Source organism: Siphateles boraxobius, unplaced genomic scaffold (genome assembly GCF_051911475.1).
Source record: "Siphateles boraxobius isolate OS27281-9 unplaced genomic scaffold, OSU_SipBor_1 139, whole genome shotgun sequence".
NCBI classification, from domain to species: Eukaryota; Metazoa; Chordata; class Actinopteri; order Cypriniformes; family Leuciscidae; genus Siphateles; species Siphateles boraxobius.
In genome coordinates this window covers 61,343-87,500 of record NW_027508743.1, presented here as the reverse complement: position 1 = coordinate 87,500, position 26,158 = coordinate 61,343, and the positions used below count along the sequence as shown (strand labels likewise).

The 26,158-nt window shown below is 37.5% G+C and overlaps 1 protein-coding gene across 4 annotated transcripts in view; it reads left to right on the top strand.

Annotated features, from left to right (window-relative positions):
* The first annotated feature begins 1,217 nt into the window (after nucleotides 1-1,217).
* LOC143738128 (histone deacetylase 9-B) overlaps nucleotides 1,218-26,158 on the top strand; it is a 30,576-nt gene continuing 5,635 nt past the window's right edge. Inside the window, exons 1-8 of one of the 4 annotated variants that reach the window (XM_077230054.1) lie at nucleotides 1,218-1,592; nucleotides 7,628-7,839; nucleotides 11,442-11,613; nucleotides 12,487-12,610; nucleotides 12,740-12,861; nucleotides 21,285-21,416; nucleotides 21,592-21,698; nucleotides 23,369-23,491. In XM_077230054.1, coding sequence (XP_077086169.1) covers nucleotides 1,502-1,592; nucleotides 7,628-7,839; nucleotides 11,442-11,613; nucleotides 12,487-12,610; nucleotides 12,740-12,861; nucleotides 21,285-21,416; nucleotides 21,592-21,698; nucleotides 23,369-23,491 — 1,083 coding nt within the window. In that variant the 5' untranslated portion in view covers nucleotides 1,218-1,501. Of the gene's footprint in view, nucleotides 1,593-7,627; nucleotides 7,882-11,441; nucleotides 11,614-12,486; nucleotides 12,611-12,739; nucleotides 12,862-21,284; nucleotides 21,417-21,591; nucleotides 21,699-23,368; nucleotides 23,492-26,158 lie in introns of all 4 variants that reach the window. The other 3 variants (XM_077230053.1, XM_077230055.1, XM_077230052.1) reach the window with 3 other exon arrangements.

Genomic DNA, 26,158 nt, shown 5'->3' with positions numbered 1-26,158 from the left:
ACATGAGACAGACCCGTCTGAAAGAGTGTGCACAGATAAGAGGAAAGATCAAACAGAAGAAGAACACTCAGTGACAGAAAGATTGTCCACAGGAGCTTGAGGAAAAACAGTCTGACACGAGCGGAGAGAAACTGAGAGAGAGAGAGAGAGATTCAAAGGGTCATCAGGAGAGGGAAGCTCACCAAACCTGTCAAGATCTCGGACAGCTCGTATTTTACCACAAGATCAAAAGAAAGAAATCAAGAAATGTAATAAAATTGTAATTCAAAGTAATATATATATATATATATATATATATATATATATATATATATATATATAATGTGACATTATTGTGACAGTTAACTGTATTTCTCCACACATTATCATTTTCATTTCTATTGCTTCAATTATAAAGTACAAAATATGTACAAAATTTATTTTTTATTGATTTTAATTACAATAATAAAATGAATTACAATGCAAAAAGTTAAATTTTATTAATATTTATTATATTATGATTGATTTAATTTGAATATATATTTTTAATAAATTACAGTTATGAGAATGAGAATTTTCATTGCTCCAATATAAGAAATTTGAATATATATATATATATATATATATATATATATATATATATATATATATATATGGCTTCAATCATACAGTACAAAAATGTGTACTGAATGTAATTCATGCTGATTTTAATTTAAATTACAATAATAAAACAAAATAAATAAAATTACAATATAATATATATTTTTTTCATTTTACATTTATTTTTATTAACTACAAAATAATTACAATAATGAAAATTTTTCTTGTTGAAGTAAAAAAAAATGCTATTTTTTGCATTAAGGAAATGAGAGTGTTTTTTTCTCGTTTCAATATTTCTCATGTTACACCGATAATATATTTATATTTTTTTGTCACAGTCATGAGAATGTAGTAGGATGAAATGTGCTTAATTTCCTTCCAGGCTTCATTTTCTTTACGTTAGTTGCCTAGTCTTTTCTTTTGGTTTTGTGGTGAAATGCGAGCTGGTCGTTTTCTTCATGCGACTCACCCATGCAGAGATAAATGAAAGGAGAAAGAGTGCGCAGGGAAGAGATGAAGGCAGACAGCTGTGTTTTTGTGTTGCTATTTTGAGCGTCTGGCCGCTGCTCTACTCCCCTGGTCTGGCCCGGCCTATTTCTGTCCTGGGCTGGTCCTGCTGCTATTCTTGGCACCTAAGCGAGAGAAAGAGAGAGAGAGAGAGAGCGCGCGGTTAGGAAGAGTAACAGAGAGAGAAAGCGTGAGACAGACAGAGAGAGTTTCCTGTACAGAGGTTGAGAGGCAGGAACAGAGCTGACGTTCTCACCTGTGACGTCTCCTCACTGATCTACCTGATGAAACTCAGCAGGGACAGCTAGAAGAAAACACAGAAGAGATCCGGAAACAGCAGAACCGCCCTGCAAGAGAGAGACGGATCAAAGGAGAGGAAGTTGGGACGCTGAGACCGAGGTCTGAAGCTTAAGTTATGCTGCAGACCATTTATGAAGCTGACTCCAGCATCACTGCAGAGTGGAGGAGGAGAAGCCTGGACACACACGCCACGGCCATCGGATCAGGTACAACACCTGAACACACGTCCCAGAGCACGCTTACTCACACGAGCAACGAAATCTCAGATGTTTCTCTGGGAATTACATCATTAGAATTTTAAATTGATGTTTCTGTGTTGTTGATGTTCAATATAGAGCTATTTGGTCAGGTGAAAACCTCAGACGCAGGTGGTTAGTCTTCATTTGCTCTTCATTAGATTTGTCTACAATGCAAATTATTACTTTGAGGTTTTTCATTTAAAAAAAGTATTTACTTGAGAAGCAACATTTTTTTCGGAGAAATCTATTAAAATTTTGTGAGTTTATGCTTAAAACAAGAAAAAATATCTATTAAAGATATTTTTTTTATTGTTTTAAATGGGCTATGTGTAATAATTTTCATGCATTAAATGTTTTTTTATTGCCAATGTGTGAACAGCTTGTAGTTAAACTTAAAAACGAGACATCTGTAGACTGATTTGTGACTCGGGACGTTTTTGCCGGGAGAATCAAAAGGATGTGAGCCTCTCTTCAATTATATGACACATGAAACGAATGCTATACAATGTTCAGATCAGGATGATGAAAAAGCCATTCTGTACTGTAATGTCAAAGTACCATACAAAGAAAAGGGATTCATTCAAACTATAGTCTATGTTTAAAAGATAGGTTATGTTATAGCCTAATCAAACTATCATCATAACGGTGTGATTATAATCACCTCATCTCTGTCGACATGATGCCTGTGAACTGCAGAACTTGAGCAAACATATCCACATCTCAGAAGCTCTTTGCCGTTTTCTCACCGCTGTGATATATTTATTGTGTGTTTATTTTGTCATTGAGAGGAAAGATCGCAGAAGATATTTACATAGGCTAGGTTACTCATGTAAACACCGCTATCAGCAGCGTGGATGGCGTCAGGGTGTTCGTTAACAGTAGGCCTGTATTGCTGCAAAGGTATTTCCAACTTATTTTTTACTTCTAAGTGAAGAATGAAAAATAACTTCGCCGTGACGCGAGTATATCAGGGCTTTAATCACGATCATTCTCTCGCGCGTAATGTGCGTGTTCACGAGCACGAGCAGGAAGTAGCTATCTGCAGTTCACTTAACGGCCACCGGGGTCGCTAATAACAAGCGTTTCTGAATTCTACATATGTCTTAATTAATGTGTCTTAATTAAATAAATGTTTAGATAATAGTCAGTAATACTGAGTAAAACAATAATTTTCTGCAGTTTACCAGAAACAACTGAGCTATTAAGGAGATGATCAGGTAACGTTAGGCCTATCACATATGAGGACGAGCTCAGGGAAATTGTGTTGCTCAAATGTCGCTACACACAAATAGTTGTCATATTTATAGTAAGAGTATAGAGCTTTAATGAATGTGAAAAGCAGCTCGGGTCATGTGTTCTTGGGAGAAGTCGATGAGAAGTGTTTGAGTTCATATCGAGATCTCTGCCGTATTCTGTTTCTGTTTCTTGTGTGATGCGAGTTATTGAGAAGTTTCACATCACACTATTCGTAGATGATTCAACAGCTCTTGACCAGGTCAAATCTATATTGAGATGTCAGATAGTTTCATGTCACATAATAATCAATTGTATCATTTAAAAAAAGGCAAATGACTCACATCAAATGATTCGCATCATGTTTCCTCACGACTCTGTTGTAAACACCAGACACTCATTTGTTAGTCAGGCCTTTTACAGCTAAAGTCCAGCAGGAGGTTGCAGATCTCAAATCAATATATTGAAGCTGTAGTATAGAAGATGGACTTAAAAGAGTCCTTTTTGCTTGGTTTTGGCAAGTTATGTTTCTAACTGAATACTGTGCAGTATACTGCATTTTGCATGCATTGCATAATTAGCCTATAATATAAAAAGTAGTAGCCTATGAATTGTGCAGTGATACACGTTTTAATCAGTTGAATGCTAAAGTGTTGTCACATTACCTCAATTATTTGCACATTGAGTGCCATCCAGCATTTATTCCAAAATGCAAAATCTTACTCAACATGTTTGTCTTGTTTTCCAGTACAAATATCTAACATTCCTAAATTAAGATTTACTGGAGAATCAAAATGGCTTAAGATATTAATATCTTATGTCATTTTCCTTCTCAAATAAATATATCTGGATTCAATACTTTTTTAGATATTTATACTGGAAAACTGATAAAAAAATACAGATTTTTTTGCAGTGAGAGCAGTACAGTATGCTTCCAAACATAGCTTTTAATCTACCAGTGTGTTAACTCTGAGTTAACAGCGTAAGAGTTCAACAGTGCAACTGTTTTTAGCATGTGTGTCGACTGTTTCTCTTAGACACCTGAAGTCGTTCTGCAGGGAATAAGAGCTCGATCAAGTGTGTGCCTGCGTCCCATTTAGCATATTTATACTATGCACTAAATGTATGTACTTGGCTGGTGATGAGAAAGTACACACTAAGAAGGTAAAATTGATAGCACAACCACCATTGTCACACACTGTTTGCATACGCATAAAAGCGCAAACGTCTAACCGAATTCATTCCTTTTGGCCTTTCATTGCAAAGCTGAATTTTCAGCATCATTACTTCAGCCTTCAGTGTCACATGATCCTTCAGAAATCATTCTAATATGCTGATTTGCTGCTCAAGGTATATATTTAGTTGTGCTGCTTCATATTTTTTGTGCAAACTGCTACTTTTTCAAAGGATTTTTTAATAAATAGAAAGTCCAAAAGAACAGCATTCATTTGAAATGTAGAAATCTTTTGTTACATTCTTTACTGTCACTTGCTGAATAATAGTAAATATCAATAGATTTTCCTAGCAGAATCTAATGTTGTCAAGTGAGATCAGAGTTTAGGAGGTGGATGCGTGTTTACTTCATACTTGATTTGTCGTTTCTTCTGAGAAACATCTTTTGACAGTGTTGTGTTGTGCTCAGGTGTGTTTGTGAGTGGCGTCCCGCTTTAGGAATAGCGTGAGAGGGCAGTTATTTACCCCTCTGCGCTCCCTTACTGCCCGCGGCTGCATGTTGAATGTTCTGGCCTCTTGACTTCAAGCCTGACTATTCTTAGCCACCATATTTTGGGCTTAAGGCATTAGGATGCTAAGATTAGGCCCGGTTATCGCTCCGTCTGAGTTAACTCCTCACGTAACTACATACCGGAAGGCTTTATTTATAATGCACGCAGTTTTTTTAATAACAGCAGGAGAAACAAACGATGAGATGTTTTTGAAGTGAAGGTTTTGAGAGTCAGAGAGTTGTCTTATTGGTGTTATTTATTGCGTTCAGAGCACATGCCGCAGTATTTTTGGTGTCGATTGACACCTTTGGCCAGTGTTGTGGTTCTGTTTTGGTGGCCTGTGCTTTTTGTGGTTTGTGTATTCTGGGCCGGGGGCCCGGTGGAGTCTCTGTGGCAAGAGATGGTCTCATAACGAGGCGGTTTTTATTTCATCGCCTGAACGTGGAGGTGATGCTGATATTCTGAGTCGAATGCAACTGTTGCCTTTTGCATGGTTACCCCATATCCGCCATCAAAGAATAACTGTGTGTGACCAGAGTGAGGTTTTATTTCACCGTGGTATAGAGTATTTAGAGAGCTACAGTGCAGTGGAGAGTAGCTCAGATTGTTTGATCATTGAAGAATTAGATACAAATGTTTGAGTTCGTATTAAGATCCCTGACGTATGATTGGAGACTTTGATATCTTGTCAAACCCCAGCACATCATTGAGATCTCTTATGGAAGTCCAATTTCAGCCACATTAAAAAAACACTTTATTTCGATGGTCCACTTTAGTCATTCTACTAGCTATAAGTAACTTTGCAACTATATGTCAACTAACTCTAATTAGAGTATAAGTACACTGTCTGCTTAATATCTGCTAACACATTATTTTGATGCTCCTCCAACAGACATTCTACTGACTTTGCAACTACAGTACGTCAACTTATTCTACTAACACTCAACCCTAACTTAACAGTTTACTACAGTCTAGTAGTACTATAATGACTGCTAGGTGACATGTGGTTGCAAAGTTACTTACAGTTAGTAGAATGTCTAAAGTGGGCCATCAAAATAAAATGTAACCAACAAAAAAAGAAAAAGATGATACTTTGGTAAATCATAATTATGACATAAAAAGTCAATTTTGACATACTATAATTCTAAGATAAAAAGTCAGAATTATGATTGTCACGAACTGCCGAGACAAGAAGGATGAGGATCCAAATGCAGTTTCATTGAAAGGGTAATCCACAATCGTATATTGTCGGAAACAGGTAAAGGTCATAAACACCGGGTAATCAGTCCAAACTATAACAGGGTTATAGGGGCACAGGCAAAAACAGAGGAAACCAAGATAAAGAAAACCAGGAGAATGCTTGGAATTGCAGTGTGACACTAAACAAGACTTCGCAGGGAATGACAGAAAGAACCAGGCTTATATGAGCAAACAAGATGATGAGACACAGGTGAAATCAATGAGTGCTAATGAGTCCAGGCAGGGAATTATGGGAGATGTAGTTTGTGAGGGAATGATAATAGTCTATTGTGGCTCTGGTGGCTTTCAAGGGCACTCCAGCTGGTGACCGTGACAATGACATAAAAAGTAAACATTATGAAATAAATGTAAAATTTATGACACACTAAAATCATAATCATGAAATGAGATATAGTCGAAATTGTCATACTAAGTCATAACTATAAAATTAAGTCATATGACATCAAAATCATGAGAGACTAGTAATAATAATAAAAAAGGCATAAAAATTAAAAGAATATGAGATAAAAGTCACAATTGTGACATACTAAGTCATAATTGAGATAAAGTCGAAAGTATGACAGACTAAATCAACTATCACAAAAGGTTATGGCATAAAAATATGACATAACAGTCACAATTATGAGGAAAAAGTTGAAATACCTGTAATGGCATACAAGTCATTATCATATAAAAGTCATAATTGTGAAAAGAAATAGTTATGACATAAAAAGACAAATTATGACACACTAAATCAAAATTATGGCACAAAAAGTCAAAATTATGACATAATTCGAAATTATGAGGTACTAAGTCATAATGAGATAAAAATAATTATGGCATAAAAAGTAGAAACTATGAGATACTAGGTCGTAATTATGACATAAAAACATGTAATTTTATTCATGTCTTATTGTCTCATAATAACTTATGTCATAATGACTTGGTATGTCATCATTTCAACTTTTCATATCATAATTTTAATCTTATAACCATTATAACTCCTGTATTGTAAATGGGCTTCCATACATCTGAAACTCCAGAGGAGACACGCATTTTTTACTGGGGTCTTTTCCTCAGGAGGAACATCGAAGAAACTATTTGAGAGACTGTATATTGATATACTGAAACTGAAAGTCTATCTCATTGTTGTCTTATACTTATGGTTGTGTTTGTGTGCTTTATAAAGAAAATAGCATATGCAGTAATAGGTTTATTAGTGAGGAGATTGGAGCAGCAGATTAAGGTCATGTTTACGAGCGCATTTTTACAGCGCAGCTTTTTTAAGGCATGAGACGCACATATACTAGACCAAACGCCTTTCCTTTTTTCCACCTGTGTAAAAATACATTAACTGCAACTTAAACATGACAGTCACACGGTGTCTCGCTTTAGAATTGAGCTCAAATAAGATTTCGGCCTCGAACGGGAGGTTGTTGAAATACCTCTGTGTTTACGCTCAAGGCATTTGAAACAGACCCCATAAAAAGACCCTCCCTGTAGATTATGCCCGTAATTGCCCTTGGGTTTATTTAAAGACCCTAAAGAAGGGTTTTAATTAGTCATTTTCATGCAGCTAACACTGCAATCCTTCACATATGAGCTAGTCTCAGAAATAAGTTTGCAATCTGTGAGGCATTTAAACTGTATTTGTGCACAAACCGTTTGGCTGAAATGAATCAAACTTGGGCAACGTAGCATGTTACTGGAAAATCTGAACAGTTATCTAATCTCAAGTGTGGCTTTATTGCATTAAATCAGGTTTGAAACTCTTTGTTGAGTGTATTTGTGCTGTCTCTCTCTCAGATTCAGAGGGGTTGTCCGCGTCGGGCACATCTGAGGTCAGCATGTTGGACTGGGACCGTGATTCGGATGACTGGGAGAAGCAGTTACAGCGCGAGCTGCTTCTGATCCAGAGACAGCAGCAGATCCAGAAACAGCTGCTGATCTCTGAGTTTCAGAAACAGCACCAGAACCTGCTGAGACAACACCAGGCCCAGCTCGAGGAGCACATCAAGGTACAGCCGTCTAACAGGGAACCTTCCCACAACTTTGGCAAGGTATACTTTCTCTCAAAGGTGTTATTAATATATTGTTCAAAAGTTTTAGTTGAATATTCATCTAACATTTCAAAAATGTTACTACTTGCTTTTAAACATGTTCATTGAACATTGTTTGCGTAATGATAACATGGAATGTTCCCAATGACGGGGACCCGTAATGCTTTATTTTTTTTACATGTACTTTCTAATGTTGTTGTATGAGCATGAGCAAAATTACAAAGCACGAAGTCCCTCCAGTGGGAGTTATTCTCTATATCAGCGTCACTGTTTCTGAACTCCCTGAAACGCCTCCATTGTAGTCTTGAGTTTACTTCCGGGAACAAACACGTCACAATATTCGTCTTTTAAATAATTCATTCACAGAATAAAGAGGCGGGCCTGTTGAGTTAGTTAGTAGTGTGTTGAAACTGGCGGATATGGTAAGGGGCGTTGACTAATGGTTGACCAATCACAACACACTGCTCCAGCCGGCCAATCAGAGCACTTTGTGCTTTTCAGAAGGAGGAGCCTCATAGAGACAGGAACTAAACAGAGCGTTACTGACAGACCGGGAAGAGAGGAGCTGCAACAGTGGAAAATATGGGGAAAATAATGTGTTTTTTGATCATTCAAGCATGTTAACCTATGCTAGTAGAGCCCAGAAACAAAATCAAGACTATGAAAAAGGATATATGGCCTCTTTAACAAAAGAAACTTGACATTTTGACTGTTAAGAGAAAATTCAAAAATAACGTTTTCATAACGTTCACAAAACGTTCTTTGAACATAATTTGATTACACTTCATTTTAAGCTGAAGTAGTTACATTGTACTTACTCAAATAAGAACTGAGTAATATTAATTAACTACATGTACTTACTATAGAGTTACGGTTAGGGTTTGGTTTTGGGTTAATTACTTGTAATTCTGAATGATTTACTGTTATTACTATGTAGTAACGTGTAACTACACCACCTTAAAATAAAGTTTTACACATAATTTTGTTAGCCGGGAATCAGCCTTTATTTACTGTGACCCCTGATGGAAAAACCACACACTGCAAATAAACATGCAAACTTTGCAGTTATCATACTGTTTAGAAAGGATAATCATAAATTGTTAAACTAATGACTGTGACTGCACTTCCAAAATTTATTTTCCTACTTGGTATTTTTATGTCTTGTTTTCAGTATAAATATCTAAACATACATTTACTTGAATTACTTACGATATTAAGGTTTGTTGTGAAAACTGTATCAAAATGAAGTGAGTATATGCTTAAAATAAGAACATATTCGTCAATGGGGTCATACAAATTAAAAAAATAATTCAGCTTTCTGACCCCATTGTCAGATATTTGTTCTTGTCTTCAGCAAAAACTCACCAAATAATAATAATATATGTATATATATTTTATTTTAGGAAACAATACTTCTCATTTTACATATTTGTGTATCTCAAGTTATTGATTGTAAATGATACATCTTGAGTAAGAATGTTTAGATATTTGTACTGGGAAAAAAGACAAATTTTACTGAGGAAAAAAAACAGTTTGGCAGTGAGTGCAAGTTTATCTCTGCTAAAAAAAAAGTAAACCTGGTTACTTGTTCTCTGTGTGAGAATACCAGGAAGTTACGTGCAATGACGACAATGTGACGTATCCATCTAAAACTGTTTTCATTAGAGCAAACTCCCCCCACAGACACTATGCCGTTAGTTCATTCATTAGTCAAATCAAGACGCTGTTTGTGTCAGATACTTGCAGATCGGATGAAGCTGATCTTCTTTCTGAAGCGGATCAGTGTGGTTTAAGGTCAGTTGTCTGACCTACAGGAAATGAATCGATTTAGTCAGAGCTGCTCAGCTGATCTCATTACCTCATTGTGTGTGTGTGTGTGTGTGTGTGTGTGTGTGTGTGTGTGTGTGTGTGTGTGTGTGTGTGTGTGTGTGTGTGTGTGTGTGTGAAGCATTGAATGAGTGCATACATGCAGAATAGTTCAAAATGGGCCACAAAAGTCACAAAATATTAAAGTAATTGTTATCTGCACTATTTCATTTTCAGTGGCATTTAATCTTAATCTTTAAACTTTTTGCATGTTTAGTTTGAAAAGCATGTTTTCTGATAAATTATATTTAGATTAGATTCAACTTGAGTCAATGTGCAGAGTACAGTACAAAGCCAATGAAATACAGAAGCATCTATTCAGAAGTGCAAATAGCAATAAGAGCCAAACTATGCAAGAACTATTAAAGTCCCCCTGTAGTCAATAATTTGATCCCTTAAAACTCCCCTTTTATCACCAATATGACATATTTAAACGTTTTTTTCCTTAAAATAGCTTGAATGTAAGTCGACACCCTTGCCTCATTTAGTATGCGCGGTTCTATGAATATGCAAATAAGCCCCGCCTCCACTCACTCACTCGGCTCAGAGATCCACTGGTTGACGATCACACGTTGATCTGATTGGTTACAAGGTAGTTTGTGACGTCAGAAACACCAGCGATTTCAATGCACATGGTTTGTCTTAAAGCATATTAAAAACACCACATAGACATACACAACATTAAAAACTTGATATTCACCATCACCACATGGGGACTTTAAGGTCTGAGTAGATTAGATGGTAAGCAAACAATCAGTTTTCGTAATCAAGGTGTTGGATGCAGGAGAAATGCAGGAGTGATGAAAGGCTTATTGGCCGCAACGCGTAGGTGTGCCGTTGCCTGTCACTTGTTTTTAAAATCTAAGCCATGAAATAATAAAGGCTTTTTTTATTTTTCTACAAACTAATACTCGAGTGCCTTGGATTGTTTTTTCTTATGAAAGATATGAGACACTTTGATAAGGGCCAGATTATGGCTAGACGACTGGGTCAGAGTATCTCTGAAACGACAAGACTTGTTTATTAAGGAGATAGAAATGGGAGATGATTGTCACAATGCAAAAAAAAATATATATTTTTTGGGGTTCATATTCATATTTGTTATTTAATACTACATTAATACATTAAGTGTGCACTGAAGGTCCAAATACTTCTTGGGGACACTGTATACACTGCAAAAATACACTGTTCTTACTTAGTATTTTTGACTTGTTTACATGCAGTCCAAATATTAAAAAATTCTTATATCAAAAAGCATTTACTAGATAAGTAAAATGACATAAGAAATGATGTCTTAATTGAAATGGAACACAAGAAAAATAATCTTAATTTAAATGGAAACAAGTATTTTTGGTGTATTTTTCTTACACCATTGGCAGATAATTTTGCATGTTTTATGCAAAAACTCACTTAATTTAGATTTTTTTATTTCTCCAGAAATATAATTTGACGTAATTTTACTTCTCTATAGTAAATGCTTCTTAGGTTTAAGAATTTTTAGATATTTGGACCGGAGACAAAGATTAAAAAAAAAAATCCTAATTATAATTATCATAATTGTGAAAAAAAAAATGCAGTGTATCGCCAATACATCAATCTGAAGTCAGTTTGATCTCTAAATATCAACATCAGCCATGTTGTTTAACTCTGCATGTGTTTAGGACGCAGGTTTGATGTGTGTTTTCCTCCGTCAGCTCCAGCAGGCGCTGTTAACTCTCCGGCAGCAGCAGGAGGTGTTCGCTGAGGAGCGCCGGCTGGTGTGTGAGGAGGAGAGAGAGGAGGTGCGAGAGGACCTCGAGAAGGAGATCCACAGGAGAGACACACAGAAACACCAGCACCACAGACGGAAGGAGCGATCCAAAGAGAGTGAGCAAACAACACTTCCCTGACAGTCTTGACAAGTTTCAGTTTAGAATTCCCCAAATTAGCCCTGTAGTTTTTTCTTTAGGCTATACACTTGAAAATGAAATATTTATACTCCGGAAAATATTCAGCTATGACTTAATCCTGGTTCACCACTAGGTGACGCTGTTTCTGCACATGTCTCTCCTTTCTTGAGTTGCACATGTAACTTGAGCAGTGAGAAAATCAAATAATAAAAATGCACTGAATTCATTATATAAAAATATAATGGGTTATATTAAGACACCGGAACAGAACTTTTAACAATATCAAATTTTATATGTCAAGCATACTTAGAATAGAGATAGCACGCAAAAAAATAGATATTTTAAATGACTGAATTGCAAGGAAAACTATTAGACTTAAGTGTAAAATATTTTAAATAAAGATGTATTTATTATAAAAATAGGTTTATTTAAATCTTATTTATTATATGAATCACATAATAATTATTTAAATATATTTAAATTATAAATATAATTAACAGATATATTAAAATATTAAAATGTAAAACTATAGAAAATGACTGTTTGCTTGAGATAATGTTAATGATAATGCATGCAGCAAATGATAATACATAATAAATAAATAAATAAATAAATAAATATGAACAATTAAATTGAAAATCAATACATTTATTTGAATATATATTAAATACATATATAAAAGAAAATTTAAATATAGCCTACATTTATTTCATTATTTAAAAATAAATATTAGGTAGCTAGATATATTAAAGAAAATTTCACGTCAGTTCCATATTAATTATATATATCCATTACCTATTAAGTCATTACATATATGCTGACTTTACATACGTTTCCGACATGTTTCCAGCAGGTGCGATGGCAAGTACTGAAGTTCGTCAGAAACTGCACGACTTTCTGATGAGTAAATCTGCTAAAGACCCGTCCGTGTCCGGCGCTGGTTACCCTCTCAGCCGCTCAAAACTGTGGTACAGGTACATCACACCCCTCCTTACTCTACAGTTTAGACTTCTTTTCCATGTGAGTGTTTAACAAAATAGACTAGAATGTGAGTGGAATCAAAAGTATGAAAAGTGTAACGCGCTCTCATGATGTCACCACAGCTCCGCCCACCCGGGTCCTGCAGAACAGAGCTCCCCTCCTCTAGGAGAGACTCCGCCCACCTTCAAATACCCTCTGACCTCTGGCCTGGACTACAGAGAGGACTTCCCTCTCAGGAAGACTGGTAGGTCAGAGTTCAGAGGTCACGCTGAAGAATCCTGTCCTATGATCCTTACCAAATCAGTATAATCTGAGACACGTTTGGAGGCCTTCAGGTTCGGGTCTCTGATGGGAACTGTGTGTGTTTTTTTCATAACTGATGCTTCTTAAATTTGATTTTATTCTGAAGTCTTAAATACTGTAAGTCGATGTGTTTTGCATATTATTGCTAATGGCTCAGTTTGATTATAGCGAGCTGCCTTGCTGTTTACTAGTACCTACATAGGCAGCATGTAGACTGTTTGCACCCTACTTAACTAACAATGCAATGTTTTATATATATATATATATATATATATATATATATATATATATATATATATATATATATATATATATAATTGACCTAAACACATTTATTTGTCTTGTTTTCCAGTACAAATATCTAAACATTCTTAAATCAAGATACTTGAGAAGCAAGTCTTATTTTCTGGAGAATATATCAAAATTAAGTGAGTTTATGCTTAATTAAGGAAGACATCATATCTGCCAGTGTGGTTAGAAAAATATACTTAATTCAAAGAGAAAACAAGATAATTTTTCTTACCCCATTGAAAGATATATATTTTCTTATTTTACGCATAAACTCACTTAATTTTGATGTTTTCCTTCTCATGTATATGTATCTTAGTTTAAGATTTTCTTTTAGATATTTGGGTAACACTTTATTTCACAATGTTCTTGTTACATATGTTACCATAGTAATAACAGTAAATGATGCATAATTACATGCAACTAACCCTCAACCAAATCCTAATCTAACCCTAACCCTATAGTAAGTACATGTAGTTGCTTAATATTACACTGTACTTAAATATATAATTACACTGTAACAACGACACCTTAAAATAAAGTGTAACCGATATTTATAATGGAAAACAAGACAAAAATACTAGGTAAGAAAAATATAATTTCTGCAGTGCAAACTTTCTCAATGTTCTTGCAAGGTTCTCTCAAAGTTATGAACAAACGTTCGTTCAAACATTTGTGCATCGTTAGTTTGTTTGTCCAAATGGATGGATTTTTTTAGTTTGTTTGCCCTAAATGCAGCATAACTTTTGCTGCTGTCTAGGTAGGGTGCTGGCTAGGTTTTGTAACAGAGCTCAGTGACGTCCAGCCACTGCGATATGAACTGATGTGTGTTCTTGCTCCGAGCTCGTGCAGAATCTAACACCATTGCACGAGTGTCACGGGGGCTCGGCGGAGGTGACACTGCCTAAATGTTTGCAGATGAATCTGGACGATATTTAATCACTGGGGTCAAGGGTCAACTTAGCATGTCACTGAGCCCGGTGGCCTGTGGGCAGAGCTAAATGGGGCCGGTGAGTGACCCTGTTTAGCTTTAGGGTCAGCGCGGTGAGAATGACCACGCTTGTGCCCACTGTGTGCCCCGGGGCGGCCGGTGTGGAGGTTTGCAAACAATTACCCAGCGGAGGGGTTGTAGAGACGGGACCCGGGCCAGGCAGGGGTGCGTTTCCCGAAAGCATCGTTAGCCAACTATGTTGGCAAGCTCCGTCGTTCAACGAGTCGGTGTTTCCCAAAACCATCGTTCCAGCGAACATTCGCAAACTGCATCGCAAAGCTGTGTGTTCGTAACGACAGCTCTCCACCTGTGGTTAGAAGCAGAGTTTCTAGTTTGCGTGACATGTGGACTCAATAAATCCTTATCTCGAGCCAAATATGCAAGCTGACATTCAGTGCAATATTTATAGTTTATTTATAATACATACAAATGTCATGTACGTCTCTTAGTTTGTCAAGAGACTACGCATGTGCGATTGTGCTCTACTACGTAAGAACGAGCCTATGATTGAATCTGGAAATAAAGCAAAATAACGGAGAAAAATGAGAAATAGTCCTCAGATGTCTGTAATTTATATCAAAACATCTAGCGTTAATTCGAGCTCAGACAGTTTCATTAAAATAAGTTATTACTCCACCACGTGCGTGATGTCATAAACCAACGTGTTTGAACGACCACTTTGCGACAATGTGATTTCGGGAAACAGTCGTGACTAATAAAGTTGATTTCTTCAACGATGCATCGTACTATGGCAGTGAAGCAGCGAGTTACGTCGTTGTACGGGAAACACACCCCATACAGAAATGTAATATATGTCAATATAAGTAAATTACATACATAATGTCAGTGCCCATGTCTGCTGCCTATATGAGAATATGCAAAATTCATATATATAAAACACATAGACATATATGAAACATATATTTCAAAATATAGCAAAAATGGCCATTTTCATGTAAGTGCCATATATTTTCCCATATATGCACATAAATGTTAAATATATGTAAGACGCATATAATATGTACTTATTTCAATGCATCAGTATCACATGCATGTTTGTTTACATACATTTATTAAATATGTGGGAAACAAATATGTATGTCACACATTTCTACTTAATGTTGTTAAGTAGCCAATAGCATACTGTAATATATGCAGATATATGGTATCATATATGGATGAACTCAAATATTTTCTTCACATGTTTGGACACAGGCATATTTTGTGTTCTAGATAAGTCAAATATATGTAGCCTATAGATATATGTCATGCTATTTAAAATATAAGTACATATATGGCCATATATTACATTTTTGTATGGCGAGTTCCCCGGGACGGCTCTCGGCCCCTAATCAGAGGTTAACTCGTCCCGAGGGCGTAGGTGGCTTTGGGTCGCACGGTTGCGAATCACCTCAGATGAGTGTTCAGGATGGTCGTTGTGCGCATTTGACCTTTCACCCTGTGCTTAGTCTTCAGGATTGTTTTGCATGTTTTATTGTCGGATAGGTTAAAAAGTCTGAGTGTTCAATGTTTTAAAAGTTTGGGGTTAGCATAAACATTGCGATTATTTTTTCATGTTTATGCTCACCAAAGCTGCATTTATTTGATCAAAAATCCAGTAAAAACAGCAATATTGTGAAATATTATTACAATTCAAAATGGCAATTTATTACATTTATTTATTATATAAATGTAATTTATTCCTGTGATCAAAGCTGAATTTTCAGCATCATTACTCCAGTCTTCAGTGTCACATGATCCTTCAGAAATCATAAAAAAATGCTGAAGAAACATTTCTGGTTATTATCAATGTTGAAAACAGTTTCATATTTTTGTGGAAACCATGATGCATTTTTCAGGATTCTTTGATAAATAGAAAGTTCCCAAGAACAGCATTTACATTATTAATGTCTCTGCTGTCACTTTTGATCAATTTCAAAAGAAAACAAAAGTCTTTTAAACGGTAAAAAGTAAAAGTGATGCTTGTCTTTGCAAACACCACAAAAAAAAAGTACAACATGCTCACTTTTCCGGGAACTCGCATTTGAGTCAACATGATCTTCAACCTCGGATTTTTTCTGCATATTTCGGCGTCTCGTAGCGAGGCTGATTTCGAGATGAGTTTGCAGAGGAAGGTGATACGCCTGACTCGATGATAAGACTGAAAACCTTTTCAAAGGAAATGTAAATATAGACCTGGTTTTCATCCAGGCACTGTTTTCATGGAATTTCTAGCATGGCCTAAAAACTGGGAAAGGGGGTCCTGAGGCTCAACGGGCCGGAATACCGCAAACCACCTGGGAGATTTTTCCTGAGCGCAGAGGTTTGCGAAGACATCGAAGATCACGAAACCGTGGGCCGTCTTTTCATCCCCTCTCAATAACTCAGGTAACAGCTTTTAAAAAAGAGGCCCGTCCGGTACATTAGGGGGGGATACAAAAACAACGACGCAAAAGCTGAAAAAAACGGAAAGAAAAACAGCCTGCTTTTTTGTCAATGGAATAATTTGTCTACGCTGACAAGACAGTCTGCAGGGCCACTTCCTGTGGCTCCGGTTTCAGGCCGTAGATCAGAACGAACAGAGATAGAGCAGGAGCAGCCAATTAAAACACAAAACACCTCTCTGTGCCTGAACAGAATGATTTTTATGACTGTAATCACTCCCACAACGAGAAGCTTCGCACATCCAATATTCAAGATGTTTAAGCACGGCTAGGTAAAGATGAAAAAACTGTTTTTTTGTATGAATTGAAATATCAAACATTCTGTATGTAGACTCTCCTTGACGTTCTGAGGCCTCATTCCCGGTTGATTCCCGCTCAGATTCGGCCAGGCGGGATAATCATGAAGGTAGCGTTTGTTCTTTGCCCTGGTCAGGACCTTCACGGCTGAATGATTGACAGGTGTGAGGGGGGGGGGATGCTGAGTGGTCATGATGTGCAGGCGACAGGTCTGTTTGTGTAAGGAAAGAGAACAGCGGGAGAGACACTGGACTACTACTAGTGCAACTATGACTTACAACTAGTGATTTGGACAAACTCTTAAAACCAAGTATTCATGTTTAGCGCTTACTACTTTACTAAGTGATCAGACGCACCATTTTCAGCAAAAAATAAATATTTTCAGATATACATTTTACATTTATTTCAGAAATGGTCCAAAAAATATACTATATATATATATATATATATATATATATAATTTTTTTTACATTTTTTTATTCTTAATTAACTGATATTTCCTCATATGTGTAGATATAGTTTTTCAATCTAAATATATTTATATTGTCCAAAATGTATTTTAAACAAATAGATATAGTGCATTTACAGAAAATTTTAATTATCCTTAAAATACTTAAACTAATACATTTAGCCATTTGATGGTTTATATAAAATATATTTAAAATTTCAATAACTGTTTATGTTGTGAGCCATGCTGTTTGCAACATTTCTTTATCTTATACCGTATATTCTACGTATATTTTGGGAAGTCAAACTATTTTTTGCCGTATAGAAAGGAGGGAACTGAGCCTAGAGACAGAGCTGGTAAACATCCACCTAGCAACAACCCAGAATATCCATGCAACCACATAGCAACACCCTGGAAATCATCTAGAACATCATAGTAACCTCATAGCAATGTGCTGTAAACCACTCAGAACACCTTAGCAACTGCATAGCAACCACACAGAACGTACTAGCAACCAACCAGGAATGTGCTAAAAACTACTGAAGAACACTTTAGCAAATCACATAGCAACACCCTGGCAACCATATAGAACACCATAGTAACCTCATAGCAACTGTAAGCCACTCAGAATGCCTAGCAACCACATAGCAACCACACAGAACATTCTAACAATGATCCAGGAATGAAACTACGGAAGAACACTTTATCAAGCCACTTAGCAACAACCTGGCAACCTTCTAGAACACCATAGTAACCTAGCAACTAATGTGTTCTAACAGCCACCCAAGAATGTGCTAAAAACTGAAAAAACACTTTAGCAACCACATAGCAAGACCCTGGATATCATCTAAAGTGTCATATTAACCTCATAGCAACATGCTATAAACCACTCAGAACACCTTAGCAACTGCATAGGAACCACAAAGAACATTATAGCAACCACCCAGGAATGTGCTTAAAACTGCTGAAGAACACTTTAGCAAAGCAAATAGCAATACCCTGGCAACCATCTAGAACACCATAGTAGCCTCATAGCAACTGTAAGCCACTCAGAATACCTAGCAACTGCATAGCAACCACACAGAACATTCTGACAATCCAGAAATGAAACTACTGAAGAACACTTTATCAAGCCCCTTAGCAACACCCTGGAAACCATCTAGAACACCATACTTTATAGCAACTGTAAGCCACTCAGAATACCTAGCAACCGCATAGCAACCACACAGAACATTCTAACAACGTCCCAGGAATGAAACTACTGAATAACACTTTAGCAAGCCACTTAGCAACACCCTGGCAACCACCATAACAACCACATATCCTGGCAACCATCATAGCATTATGCCAGTAAGTTTTGCAGGGGCAAGAACCACTTAAATTTTTTATTCAAACATTATAATCTTTTTTTAAATTTTTTTTTACATAATAACTATAAACTTGGTATCAGCCACCAGTGGCTTTAAATTAAATACACTGTTTTGATTCAGATCCTTACGATTTCACAGTCGGAGCAATAACTGTAGTGACTAGGGTATTTGGGTATCACATGGATTGAGTGCTCTGTTGTGAGGTGTAGCGGTTAACAGGGTGTGCTGGTTTGTTAGCACTGGTAATGTTGCTGGTGTGTACGTTCTCATTCCTCCCGCCATATGGAACTGGTCAGCAGCAGCTAAACAAGACTCACAGGTGCACATGAGTTAGGTGGACGGACCGCTCCAGCCGTCACCCGCTCATGCCATGTAACCCCGTCCCTCGGGTGTTTGTTTAAGGAAGCTTGAGTCGGGCTACACTGAAAATGCCTTTTAATGACACGGCCCAACGTAAACATGCCGACCTCTCTGCGTATTTTCCCAACGAATTAAAAATGTGTAAATCCTTCCCGCTAATTGCTGGGCAAATATTTTTGCGGTATTTTTCTAATAGCTCTTATTCATCATGTGTCAGAGAGGGTAAATTACAGTATTTCGCCATTGCCGTAATCTCTGATCTCAGCCCAGTGCTCCTGAAACTCAACGCATCCGTTTCATTATGATCAGCCTTTTTTTTTGTTAGCCGTCTTCCATTTTATTAATCAATGTGGGGCTCTTAAATTGCTTGTAACATGTTTTGGGTTAACAGCCAAATATGACCTGTTGGGTTTTTCCCGAATGACAGCCGTAGGACTGCAGGCTTACAGTGGTGGTAAAAACTTCGGAAACTCAAAACATAGTTTCCTACTGGAAATCAGTTGTATCCTTAAACTATATGCATGATTGTAAAGTCAAACACATTCAAAAGGCCCCACGTTTAAGTTGTCTGTGCGTATGTTCACTATTTATCCCCAAAAGTATAGGCAAGTCTGAGAAAACCCACAGTTAATTATTCATAATTTATAATATGCAAAGGAACATTTGTTTTTGTCAACAGTTTATCTTTTAGGGGTAGGATGTAGTCATTTTTATTTTTATTATAAATACAATTATATTTAATTTAAATTTTATTTAATTATTTTGTTATACATTTTGATTACAAATACAGTTATATTTCATTTCAATTTTATATTATTTTGTTATAATTTTGCATTTTATTTTAATTATAAATACAATTATATTTAATTTCTTTTTTCTTTTTTAGTAAATATTTATTTTAGTTTTGTTATAAATATAATAACATTTAATTTAAATCTATTCATTTTTATTTTAATTTATTACAAATACAATTATATTTCATTTTAATTTATATTATTTTATTATAATGCATTTCATTTTCATTATAAAAATTTTAATTTCAATTCTATTTTTAAATTTTTTATTATAAATATGTTTAATTTATTTCAGTTTCATAATTCTGTTTTAAATTTATTTATTTATTATTAAGTCCTTGTAATAGTGTGTGTGTGTGTGTGTGTGTGTGTTTTTTAAATTCCTCCTCTCCTTTCATCTCTGTCCCCAGCCCACAGTGTGTTGTAATCATGTCGGTCTCCTGATGTGTACATCTTTGATACCCACTCAGCGGTCAGACGGTGGTAGGGCTAGCCTGATTAAAATCCAGGGAATTTTGGTACTCCATAGGTCACAATGGTACAAAAAAATAGGATTTCCCCTTTTTTTCCAAGCCAAATCTCCCTCTGTCTGTGCCGATATCTCTGTGTTAGTTTAAACATGGCTACCGTAGAGGTTTGTGGTTGGCAGGCTGGCAGGTTCTGGACTCCTACAGCCAGCGGAGAGCTGTTGGAATAATTTAATGTCCTCCAGATGAACGATGGAATTGATCTTCCAGTTCTTACCTCATTACAGCTGGGAGACATCCCAGAATTCCACAGTGTGGCTGGACCGCGGCCACACATTCACTCAGCTGGTTCTGTGAGCTGCCTCTTCAGACCACTTGTATATATGTGAAAATTAAGTGACATTGAATTTAAAACTATTTTAAAGGTTACTAATTTTGTTTTGGAATCTCGAATAGGCTTACATGTAAAAAAAACACTCATAATATACTTTGCAGCATCAGCTCATTTTCTCACAGTGTCTGAAACGGTTCGACCAAGGATTCAGTCTCTCTAAGCCCCGCCTTTCAGAGAGTCTGCTCTGCTCTGATTGGTCAGAAGGCCCAGTCTGTTGTGATTGGTCGACTGCTTACAGCTTGTCGGAAACCAAAACGCCTTTTACATGCACAAACAGCTCAATTACACACTGCATGAAAAGTAAGATTTGAAAAAGCATAATGGGGCACTTTAAATTTTACATGTATTTATTCAAAAATGTATAAAGACATTGTTTATTATCCACTGAGAACTGTAGATTTTGGAACTAGAACTCTTATTAATAGCAGATAACCTCAAAATAGCCAAATATCAGATAATTAATCGGCCTGGCAGAAATAACCACTGTAATCTGTTTTCTCTTTCCTCTCAGCATCTGAGCCCAATCTGAAGGTCCGGTCCAGACTCAAGCAGAAGGTTTCTGAGAGAAGAAGTGGACCTATACGCCGCAGAGACGGCAGCGTTCTCGTCACGCCGATGAAAAGACGAACTTTAGAACTAACAGGTGAGCGAACAACCCTCTATCTGCAACCTGAAACAGATAAACAGCCCTCCTGTCAGAAAACACAGATCAGTAGCAAGCTATGTGAAGAGAGGTTTTGATGTTTGATATACAGACCAATGAGCTTCAGCTGTGGGCGGAGCTTACTGTCAACACTTCCTGTTTTCCTCTTGTCTAGATTCTTCAGCCAATGAGAGCCCTGCAGGCTCTGGACCGAGCTCACCCATTGGCTTGTGCAGCAGTGAGAACGGAGCATCATACCGGTCCAGCACCAGCCAAATTGAGGTACCAAAGCTTTTTTTTTAGATTATATAAAATTAACATTCGAGTACTGCACAAAAATGTTACTTTTAATGGCTTATTATGACTAACCTCTTGTCTGAATGTCTGAATATCATTGCATTGGGAAACAAAGTCTCAAAGCAAGTGGCAAATCTGCAATCAGATATTGATATATTGATACAGATATCAAAGCTTTTCTCAGAACTCACTGACATTTCTGAGCCATTTTTGCAGTGCAGTGTTTTTTTGTGAAATGATTTGCTTGTAATGTGGATTTGTGATGTTTTTATTTCTCTCAAAATAATTTCCATTTGCTTTGTTATATTTAATGCAATGTCATTCTTACATTTACGTTCCAGTCCTCTCTTTAAACTAACAGGTTAATACCCTTCAGCAGCCCACAGGGGCAGCTGTCTTTTTATGCACTTGCGTGCAGTTTTGAGCCCATGATTGCATTTTTGGGAACTGAACCATAGACCCCAAAAACTGAAACTAAATAAAATCCTCCATTATAGTCCCGTGCCTCATTACTCTTATCAGACTATGAGGTGAATGAGTCATGCCCCCCGAATGATTGGTTGTTTGGAGCTGAGCGTACACAGACCCCGTCCCGGGACGCTCGTACCATTAGCCTGACAAACAAACACATCGAGACACTGCATTTAAAACCACATTTGATGTTGTAGGGTTCTAAGAAGTTTGAAGGTGTGATTATGTATGTCTGTGTGTGTGTGTGTGTGTGTGTGTGTGTGTGTGTGTATGTGCGTAAGTGTGTGCGTGCGTGCGTGTGTGTGCGTGCGTGTGTGTGTGTGTGCGTGTGTGTATGTGTGCATGTGTGTGTGTGCGTGTGTGTGTGTGTGTGTGTGAGTGTGTGTGTGTGTGTGTGGCAGTGCTGTGCTGAACTAACTGTGACAGCTCTTTTCCGCTGTGGTTTCTGACTACGCTGGCGTTTGGGGAAGGGGGTGAGGGGCTCCGGGATGGTGAGGTTTATTTCTCCTGTGAAGTTCTTCCCAAGCATTTCCTCATGGGCAGCGGGCCAGCGTACTCTCCTCCTGTAGGCACACACTCTCTCACGAGAGACGGCTAAACCTACAGCCGGCCGTTAGTGAGGGTGTGTGATCATCTGATCATGAGATTTTACTACTTTAAAACTATGACCTAAAGATGACATCACATCATTAACACACACACACACACACACACACACACACACACACACACACACACACACACACACACACACACACACACACACACACACACACACACTCACTCACTCACTGTTAGCTGATATTTACTGACAAGGTGCAGAGGTAAATACCCATAACACTAGAAAACACCTAGCAACACCCTAGCAACCACTAGAGAACATTTAGAATACTCTAGCAACCTTCCAGAGTTGCATAGTGGCACACTAAAACATTCACAACACCCGAGCAAGCACATAGTACAGCCTAGCAACACCCTAGCAACCACTAGGGGATATTCAGAACACCCTAGCAACCACTAGTGAGCATTCATAACACTCTAGCAACTATCCATAATTGCATAGCGATACCCCAGAAACCATTAAGTGTTAAAGGGCTAAAGTGAAATCTCATTAGTCCAAAATCAGATGACGCTGCATTATATAAGAGGTGATGTAACGATGTCAGTCTGTCTGTCTCCTCCAGCGGTGTCTGTCTCAGAGCGGCGTCCTACAGACGGATGGATCCCTATCCCTGCTGAATCTCTACACGTCCCCCTCTCTGCCCAACCTCACGCTGGCTCTGCACCCTGCTCACGCACACCTCTGCGTAAGTTCCTGCGCATCAATGATGAGGTCAAACTCTGTGAAGATGCATAAACAAAGACAGTGAATTTTTTCTCCGGGAACAAACATGTAATAATTTTCCTTTTATTTAAATAATTCCCGCCCAAGGCATATGCAGAATAAAGGGGCGGGGCCTGGTTGAGTTAATTAGTAGTGTGTTGAAACTCACGGTTATGTTAAGGGGCGTTGACCAATGGTTGACCAATCACAATACACTGTTCCAGCCCACCAATCAGAGCACACTGGGTTTGTCAGAAGGCGGGGCTTTATAGAGACAGGAAGTAAAAAGATCATTCAAGCATGTAAACCTATTCTAGCAGAGACCAAAAACAAAATCAAGAGCATAATAGGTAGAATTAAAAGGCAAATGGAGCCTTAGATTTTTCCTCAGCAATCTTTTCGAGATATCTTAACATATTGCAAAAAAAAAACATTTTCTTATTCAGAATTTTTGTCTTGTTTTCCAGTACAAATATCATAACACAACATTCTTAAACCAATATATGTTTACTTGAGAAGCAAAATGACTTAAGATATTAAGGGCCCTATTTTAACGATCTGAAATGCAAAACGCAAGTCACTTTGTGGGCGGATCTCAGGCGCTGTTGCTATTTTACCACCAGCAGGATAAATGACTCTTGCGCCCGATGCAAATCTAAAATGGGTTGGTCTGAAGTAGCTACATTATTCATAGGTGTGGTTTGGGCGTAACGTGAAATAAACCAATCAGAGCGTCATCTCACATTCCCTTTAAAAGCAGGCGCGCTCGTTCCATGGCGGATTGCTATTATAATGGCGGATTTGCCAGGAGCGGTTCACAGCCGAGGAGACCGACGTTCTCATCAGGGCCATAAAAGACAGAGAAGTGACATTGTGTGGGGATGGGAGAAACTCCCACCCAATTAGCTTCGGTTAAACAGGCGTATAATAGTTTGGGTAAATGTGTAAGCTTAGATTTATGCCTATTTTTTCACATCTTCATGGACACCCCAATGATTTCCCTCGTGTGGAATATTTTTCCTTGTAATTATGTATGGTTTGCAAAAATTGGAACTGCTGCGTCTGTGTAAATGAGAGAAGTGTATGTGCGTTGTGCACACGCTACGTTGTGGCCAAGCATGCGCCCTTAAAATAGCATCTGAATAACGCACCACTGACTTTAGACTAGGTTTTCCTGGTCTGTGGCAGAATTGTTTTCTGATACTGCAAAATAGCATCAGGGAACATTTGCGCCGGAACACGCCTCCACTTTCCGCTGAACCGCCCCGTGAGCGCAAGATCATCCCTAATGTACCGACGTGCGTCCGTGGAGGGAAAAGTCCGCTGTGCGTCGGAGGCAAAATAGGAATGATACATGCATCGGTGTACAAAGTCAATTGTGCTGGGTGCAAGATAGGGCCCTAAGTGTTATTTTCTGAAAAAAATATTTAATGCTTTTGTGCATCAAATAATTGAATATGTCTTTATGCTTAAAACAAGAAAAAGTATGTCAGTGTGGCCAGAAAAATAAGTGTAATTCAAAGGGAATTTTTTCTTTATTTTTGTTTTTGGCATAAACTCACTTCATTTTGATAATTCTTTTTAGAAAACAAGACTTAATATCTTGTAATTTTCATTCTTCAGTAAATGTATCTTGATTTAAGAATTTTTAGATCTTTGTAATAGACTATTTGATATTTTAGATTTTTTTTTTAAAATACTGAGGAAGAATATATTGGCCAAGATACAAAAGTGAGAGATCTCAAACACTTTTCATCAAATTATTTGCTCCTTCATTTTACACTGGAGCTTTGTAGTTCAACTGTTGTGGCTCATTCAATCTAGAGTAACATCTGAGACACTGTCGATACTTAAACGAGACACGCTTTGAAAGAGCAACTTCTCAGAAATACGGCTTTCTTCTGGGAATAAACACAAAAGCAGCATCGCCAGCTCTCGTTCTGCTGCGCAACAGATATGAATAGATCGTGCAGAAAGAGCAAGGGACTGCGAGACGGTATTTTTAGGAGACAGTGAGACACAGAGTCGCATCTATTTGCGGAGAAAGCACAAAAACACTGAATGAGGAATGTGGCGTGTGCATTAAGAGGCAGCGATGAGACCAATCGTCTTTATAGAGCGCAGAGATCAGCCGTGTTTTTAGAGAGATGTTTGTTGTTTGCTGAAGGTTTAGGTGCAGATCTCATTTTCTGCTTTCACTGAGTGCTAGTGTTCAGTCCCAGCTGGATTAATGTACAGCCCTGAGGGCTCGTGACCTCTGACCCCTGGGATCTTTAGCCCTTGGGTAAATAAGGCGCTCGGTTTAGGGTTTCAGAGTTGTAGAGTTTAGCATCTCGTTCATCACGGGCTGTTAAAAAGCTCAAGAAATTGTGTTCGGAAAGCGCGTAACATGCCAACAAATCAAAACACGGATCACTTTTACCATCGAGATGAGAATACTTTCAACACTTTCACATTTTAAATTAGTTGAATGACGCACGAGGGAGCTCTAAATGCAGGTCGGTCAGTACGCGCACCTTATGGACGCCGCCGACGTGAATGCTGACTGGATGTGTTTTAAAAAGAGCACAGTTATTAATATTTCTTATGCATGAGGCATTATGTAATTCCCTCATGCTTGAGTGAAAATTTGTCTTTAAATGCAAAAGTA